The sequence below is a fragment of the Calidris pugnax genome, unplaced genomic scaffold (genome assembly GCF_001431845.1).
Source record: "Calidris pugnax isolate Ruff unplaced genomic scaffold, ASM143184v1 scaffold32, whole genome shotgun sequence".
Taxonomy (NCBI): domain Eukaryota; kingdom Metazoa; phylum Chordata; class Aves; order Charadriiformes; family Scolopacidae; genus Calidris; species Calidris pugnax.
Genome location: NW_015090783.1, coordinates 7819869 through 7827473, shown reverse-complemented (window position 1 = coordinate 7827473; position 7605 = coordinate 7819869). Strand labels below are relative to the sequence as shown.

At 43.9% G+C, this 7605-nt stretch overlaps 2 protein-coding genes across 2 annotated transcripts in view; one reads left to right on the top strand and one right to left on the bottom strand.

The window, feature by feature from the left end:
• Nucleotides 1-695: 695 nt before the first annotated feature.
• GUCD1 (guanylyl cyclase domain containing 1) lies at nt 696-7599 on the bottom strand. Its single transcript, XM_014962980.1, has 6 exons — nt 7528-7599; nt 5843-5927; nt 4206-4371; nt 3337-3428; nt 1476-1717; nt 696-999 (listed from the first exon to the last, which is right to left on the bottom strand). The coding sequence occupies exons 1-6, from the start codon at nt 7562-7564 to the stop codon at nt 908-910; spliced, it is 714 nt and encodes a 237-aa protein (XP_014818466.1). The 5' UTR covers nt 7565-7599; the 3' UTR covers nt 696-907.
• Nucleotides 7184-7605, top strand: part of SNRPD3 (small nuclear ribonucleoprotein D3 polypeptide) — a 4384-nt gene continuing 3962 nt past the window's right edge. The window contains exon 1 of the mRNA XM_014963015.1: nt 7184-7301. The gene's annotated coding sequence lies outside the window, so the exon portion shown is untranslated. The remainder of the gene's footprint in view (nt 7302-7605) is intronic.

The window sequence follows — 7605 nt, the reverse complement described above, 5'->3', positions numbered from 1 at the left end:
ATGTGGGTGGCATAACGTTCAGAGGTTTTTGCAAAGAGCAATAAAGGGTTCTAGGTACACATAAAGTATCTTCACTTAAACTTTTGGGGCAATACAGAGCTTTGAGCAGTCACCCTACAGGATTTAGCCAAAAGAGATTGAGTTTGTAGTACAAGGGAACATCACCAAGAACTACGACTGAAAATTTAATATAGTGGCATAAATGCTAAATCTGTGTAAGGTGAATTTGGTACATGAGAAGTTTCCTTAAGTAAATGTGTTTCATTCCTACAATGCAGGCAATACTGATAATACAGCAAGGCATTTTTTGTTATTTAAAAGTGGTTTAAGTTGATTTTTTTTTCCTTCTATAATACCCGGCTGAACCTCAGAATCCCTAGATTTAGGATGAAGAAGCCCTTGATGCTTTGACAGAGAGAGAGAAACAGGTATTTTCTATTTTTTTTTGTCCTGGTTTTGTTTACCTAAACCTATGCTTGTATTACCAAGTGTTAAAGTTCATAAATTTGGTGCCTTTTTCTCATGTGTTTAATCTGAAAATAAGCTCAAAGTGAACAGGCTTTGGGCCTGCATTTTAAAATTGCTGTCAAATGTGCAATGTTGAAAATGAGGGAAAAAACAAAAACCATTTTAAAATTGCTGTCAAATGTGCAATGTTGAAAATGAGGGAAAAACAAAAACAAAAACAAAAACTGAGACATACATTGCAAAATCAGATACATCATCAGAAAAAAAAAAAAGGTAAAGACAGCATTGCAATATAGTCCTATCAATGTGTATAAAGCCTCCCTTGTTTAAGATCCCACTGCAGATCAGGAGGAGGGTCTCTGCAGGGGGAGTCCTGAGACAAGCAGCCAGCGGCCATGCAGGCTGCACAGGAAAGGGCCACAGGTATCAGGTGTGGATGTCAGCTGTCTGTGTAGATGAACAGAATATCTTCATCAGTGCCATAACTTGTCCTGGCTTCCTCAAAGTTACTGATGCTGGTGCAGCACGTTCCTGTTAAGGAGGAAGAAAATGGTATTAAAATTCAGAAGAATTTGCCTGTGAAAGGCTCTTAGTACTGGGTGTAGCAGCCTCTGCAAAGAAAAGTAACTAGTATACAGACTAGACCTATCAGCTTACAGCTCTACTTGGATCTTTCTGCTTCAAAGGCATTGCTCACTGAAGTAGTGCTGTAAATAGGTACTAAATTGGCCACCCCCTTATATTCTGAACAACAGTTGAGCATCTCTCACTAACCCATCTGAAAGCTAAACACGTTTGCTAGACTGTGTATCTTAATGCCTTAAGTAAATCACAGCACAAAATGCAGCACTGATTTAATTAATGTGGCAAAGCCCCTTCTGACAAATTGGTTAGTGATGCTTGAAAAACATGTGCGCTATTAGGGGAAGCACAGCTGTGGCTCTGTGTTACAGACATGTTAGTGATGCGGTGGCTGAGAATCCACCCGAAAAGAGGAGGGTACTCACGGTCAGCATAGGCAGGGTTGTTGTAGTAAATACTCCCTGAGGCTTTGTTGTAGCCACATAACACAATGAAATGGCCCTGGTAGTCGGGATTCCTGCAGAAGCACTTCTGTCCAATGGGGAGGAAGCAGCAGTATTTGACAGGACTTGAGCAAAGATCACACAAGAGCAGGACTGCGTTCACTAGGACAATGGCTACGTGACCTTGGGACAGGTGGTTTTGGATGTCTTGAACAGTTACTGTGCTGCAGAAAAAACATCACATCTGCTTATTAGCAAGTTCAGGGAAGACACTGGTGTACAATGAAGTGTGCGGTGACAGACAGTACATATGACCACAGCTGGCAGGGTTATTTTTATATCACAGGTACAGCTTTTTGCTGTTAAACCCTGCAGGCTTTGCTACAGACAAAGCCTGACAAAACCTGTGTCATTCAAGGCCGTTTGATCCCGTTGCTGCTACTGAAGTGTGGAGCAGCAGCTCTGGATTCTGCAGTAATACAAACATAATCTCAGAATAAATCAGATGTCCCAGAGAAGAGTACTAAAGAAGCTGGCAACTCATCCAGTAACTAGAGAGACTTGAAAATCGTAAGTGAATTGTTCTCTCCTGTTCTTAGAAAAGCTTATCTCTGAAGCAACAAATCTCTATCAACCTGAGAGGTTAAAGATTGTATAATCACTAACCAACTTAAGACATGTCCAAATTTGCCTCTGTCATACAGGAATGCTTCTCCCAGTTGCAATTTTGGACTACCTAATGCTCCTCAGGCTTTATTTCTATAGTACTTCCTACAGAGAATAAGTATTAACCAAACATAACCTATAATCTCATCTGTTAAAAGCTGTCCTTCACTGAGGCAGACGGTGTATTCCATCTGTATTAGAAACTCATCCCTTGGGTACGTTCTAGATGTCCAGACAGCGTGCACTACCTAATGTGCTTTTTAATCTTGCTGCTTCTCTTTGATGCCCCAGCCTCAGTGCTGCACAGGTAGATATGTCCTCTGTCCCTGCCTCCATCAAGGCCATGATCTTAATGTTGCTAAAAGAGATGGACCAGTTGTCTGTGCCTTCTGTCTTGTCACAGCTCTAGTTAAACAGATGGTGCCATATAAACTCCATGCGTGTTAAAAAAGGACATCTAACAATTATGCTAAAGTTGCATTTCAGCATTAAATGCTGTTGTGGCTGCCCTGTACCCTCTCTTCTTTTCTTCTAATTGTTTACCCCACTTGTGACAATAGAGATCCAAATCCAGCTTCACTATAAAAAGAGATGCAGCTCAAGTTGAATGTGGATGCTTAGTTATGTCCCATGTAAAATATCACTGTCGGTTGTGAAACAATTCTGCAGTTTTTCACCTTCTCCTGGGTTTGCAGCTTTTCCATAGAGGCTCCTTATTTCATCCTCCCTTTGGCAAAAGCTCGTATGCTAGCTTTTTCTTTATGCATCTGTGTAGGAACAGAGAGCTATAATGTTTGCATAGCTCTGGGAACAATGGGTTGTGTGCCCACATAGCACTCCCCTTAATTCCAACAATGGCCAATTAGAGTGCTGGAGGCACTCCCTACTGGGTAATTTTAATAGATAATCAAATTCAAAACATAAACAATAGTCAACTCCTGTCAGCGTTTTCAAATCACTTATTCTGTGTCGTGACTGTTTCTCCTCAAACTTCATTATGAACTCTTGATGTCTACTTTTTTTTTTTTTTGAGACAGATACAGTAGAAAGACTAATTCACCAAAAAAGGCTCAGGGCTTGATTTTGGTCTCTTTTAACAGTTTAGCTTGGTGACTCCAAGAAAAGCATGGGGGCCACAGAATCTCTGCAGAGAAAGGAAAGAAAACAATAAGCTTACCACTTCTCCACCAGCACCTTGCAGGCTTTGGCTTGTGCAAAGAGCTGATTTACTCGATTCTCCTCTGTGTCAAAGTGCTTCCTGTAAAATGACTGTGGAGACAATAGACGTTATGTGTTGGAATGATGTTTACCTTTGGTAATTCACCAGTTCCAATCCCTGCTAGCAGGGACCTGCACAAGTTGGAGATTTGGCTTTGGGACAAGAGATCTCTCCCTTAGTTCACTGGTAACAGGATGAGGATTCCTACTCTAAACTATAAGTTTAAGTTAACTCCTGGTCAGTTATTGTCATTTCCATTCAGTGGCAATTCAGCTGCCTACATGAAAGAAGCCTGTCTGGTTCATATTGGGCAGGAGCTTGCATTAGAAAAGTCATTGCCACTATAGTCCCTCACTGGCCCCCTGGGCAATCTTGAAAAGGCCAAGCTCTCCATGGACATGGAGGGGAAATTCCCCTCTCACCTCCAGAGGTGGTTCTTCCAGGTCAGGGCTGAGGCACGGTGGTGGGGAAAGTGTGGAAGCTAAAACTGCTGCTGCCCAGGCTCTACCTAGTCTGTAGGTAGAGGGCTTCAGTCTCCAAGGCTGTCAAACAGGCTGGAACCTTTCATGAACACTACATGAAAACTTTTAAAAAAATTCATAGTATGGAATCAAAGATGTGAAATATCTGGGATTGTATCTAGCCTCACCTTTGGAACTGATTTGTGCCAGTTCTGGCAATAGGCAAACCTTGTTTACAGGAACTGTAGTTGTCAGTAAAACAACACAGCTTTTATAACATGACACACAGTCTCCTCAACAACACAGCTTTTATAACATGACACACAGGGCTTTTAAAACTGTCTCCTAGTAGGTAAGGATACTAACCTGATTTTTGTAGCCCTTGTCCACTCCAAGCGTCTGGGTGCAAAATTTATGCTTAACACCAAAGTGCCGCATTAGGTAGGCCAGGTCAATAGTCCAGATACTCTTTGTTAACTGGAGTTCCTGGATGGCTTTCTGAAATTCATCGTTGTCCAAATGATTCAGGTACCTATGGTATTAGGAAAGGCAGGGGAAGGGAAGCACAGATCTTAGGAGAGGCAAACTGCGTGCCGTAGCCCAAGCCTCTACATCACAGGACGTGAAAACTGAAACAAATGGCTTGGCTAAGAAATAACAAAAACCCAAACAACCCACAAAGGAGTCACAAATATAAGGGAAAGGAAGGGAGTAGGGAGTATTTAACTGAATTTATTGCTGACTTTTTAAAATTGGAAATGCATGGGTATCTTGACTGTTTGTTTATAGTGCTAGAAGTGTACAGGTGCTGTACAATAGGCAAGCTATACTGAGCAAGTATAGAACTCTGTCCTGGAGGGCTTATAGTCTAAATGTGCAAACGTATTAGAGCAAACACAGAAAGAGGTGTTAAAGACTAAAACCTGCTTCATACAATGGATGGATTTCAAAGGAGGAACTGTAAAGGAATTCGGTCAATATTCAAAGGAAGCTTGTCTTGGGCACTGATGGCACGAAAGTGGAAATGAAGTCAGGAGGAAGCTTGGGCCAGGTTGCAAAGGGTGGGGAGAGGCAGTTACAGAGAGTTCTGAAGTTAGAAAACAAATGGAAGTAAATGGGAAAAAAAAAAAAGGACTGGAATTGAGGATGCAGGGCAAACAAGGTCAGATCAGCAGGGTGAGAAGATTAATCTTGGAAGCTGAGTTTTGGGCAGACTGGAGTGGCAAAGAGGTAAAGGGAATAAAGAGGCAGAGGTTACAGTAGTCAAGATGGGAAATTACCAGCACACGGACTAACGTCTTGGCAGAAGGGATGGAGAGAAATGAAAATCTTCTGCTTCATATCTACTAAGTGGACATCTAAATAGGTATTTCTCCTGCACCTAAGCTCATGTTCCTCTGTGGAAGGAAAGAGGAGTTCAGCAGGACAGCTACTAGTTCAAAAAAAAAAAAAGAAAAAGAAAAAGAAAAAACAAAACAAAACCAAAAAAACCCCAAAGGGCAACACAGTGCATTGTTTTGAAGTTGAAACTACTCCTGGAACAAAACCATTTATCCCACAGATTGGGAGCTCAGCAGGACAGAGGTAGTATATACTCATAAACTGGGATACACCTACCCATCACTAGGAAACACAGAAAGGAATGAAGTGAATTGCTGTGCTAAGTATCAGTTCTGCATTAAAACAAGAGGAAAGAGGGATAACTTTTTATGAGCTTAAGCATGCCAACCTGCAGAGTTCTTAGAGCTGATCAGATATTTTGCATCTGTCAAAACAATTATTCAAAAGGGTCTTAAGTCTGTCTTAGTTTATATTTTCCCTCGCTGGAGAGCTGTGCCAGGCCCAAGCAGCAGTAATTCTCCGAGGGTACCTGAGAATATCTTGTAAGACTGAGTTAAACTCCCAGCTGCTTCAACACACCTCTTCTCCCTGGACATTGCTTCCTGCTACCCCTCTCCCACGGGATGGGATTTCCCACCCCTTCAACCCAAAAAGTCACTTACTGCAGCACCATCCTGGAGCAGGCCAGCCCGCAGTCCCAGTGGTACAACTGCTGAATGACCGGCACCTTCAGCTGGATGCAGTCAGCTGCAGTGGAAACACCCCATTGTGAGTAAAGCATGAAAAAAACGTCATACAGCAATACAGATCCATAAGGAAATTCTTAGGGAAATGCAGGTTTGGTATTTCTGTCCAGTTAAGTATTTGGTTTAATCTCGTACTCCTTTGTTGTTCTGTACCTGGCTCATTGTGCTGTATGGTCAACCCCCTTCTCCTTGGACGTTTCATTTTATTCTTTCTGGTGGGGTGACATACCCACCAGCCCCCCACTATGGAGCTGTATCCCCCTCCTAAATAACAGCAGGGAAAGCACAGGTGTTCTTCCTTTCTCTTGTGTCTGAATGTATTTCTGTGCCACAAAGGGAGTTCAACCAAGCCATGAGCAAACAGACACAACCAAGATCTCTAGGTGCTGATCTCTTACAAGCCCCACAGATTTGAGCCTTTTCTACAGAAGTCTTTTTCCTCAGGGACTGTTAATTTGCATGAGTAATTTTAGGTTAACAAATCTCACAAATGGCACCAGTTGGCCTTTTGTATTAACTTCCTCAGTAACTCAACAAAGGAAGGGAAAAAGAACAAATCTCTACCAAAAAGTCCCAGGATACAAATAACTCCACCCCTCTCCCTCAGTTTTTATTTGTGTAGGGTTGGCATTGTTGTGGTTTCAGTTTCAGAGGGCCCTTACCACTCGGAGGAGGTGAAGAGCTGTGCCTGCTACTGCTACTTCTCCGTCAGCCCAAGTGAGTTAATCATAAAGGGCTTTTCTCAATAACCTTTGGACTAGAAAAGACCTTTGAAAAGTTTTGTTAACACAAGGCCAACTACGTTTTAAGGTGGGAATAAAAATGATTTGACAGCACATGGACTGGTCTAGTTAAGAAGTTTTATAATGTTGTTTATAATCTTACATTATTTTTACCAAAGCTACAGCCGGAACAAGCCAATACAGATATTCTGGACTCTTTCCAAATATTATTTTGTAGTTGTGCCACTGTTTAATCATGACTTTGAAGACAGGTATACCCATTGGTATATACAACCTTTTTAATTAATCTAGATTAAGGTGTTCTTAAGTATCGTAAAGAAAAATCCTCAAAAACCCTCAAACCAGGATCTGTAAGTATTTTGTTGTCCTTTTTTTCATGGCATGCTGTGATTCTGTCCCCTTTCTGTTAATACCCAGGGCCACTGTCAAGTCCCAAGCTTCACTGAAGAGGTGGGAGCTTCCACTCGTCCTGTTTCCCGACACACCCGGGCTCCAGCGCTGCCTGTCGGCTGTCCCCGGACGGGTACGGTAGGGTACGGTACGAGCCCGTGCGGGCTGTGGCTGTAAACACCACCGACACCATCTCTCCGGTCTGCCACCTCCTCGGCGTAACCAACTCACACCGGGAGCCGGTAACTCCACACGGCTGCTGGCAGAACCGGCGGCTCCAGGCGGGCAGAGGGGCGGCCAAGGGATGGCGAGACCCCACCGCGGCCAGGGCCGTGCCCCGGGCTCCCTCCCCCGGCCCGTTCCGCCAGGTCCCCCCCTCCCAGCCGCCTTCCGAGGGCTCCTCCCGGCCGCCCCGCGTTCCCCGCCGGCAGAGGGGAGGGTTGCGGGAGGTGGCCGGGGCTCACTGACCTGGCGGCGGCTCCCCGGCCTCCCGGGGGCTCTTCATGGCGGCGGCGGGGCCTGCCCCCCGCTCACTGCCGGCCCCGC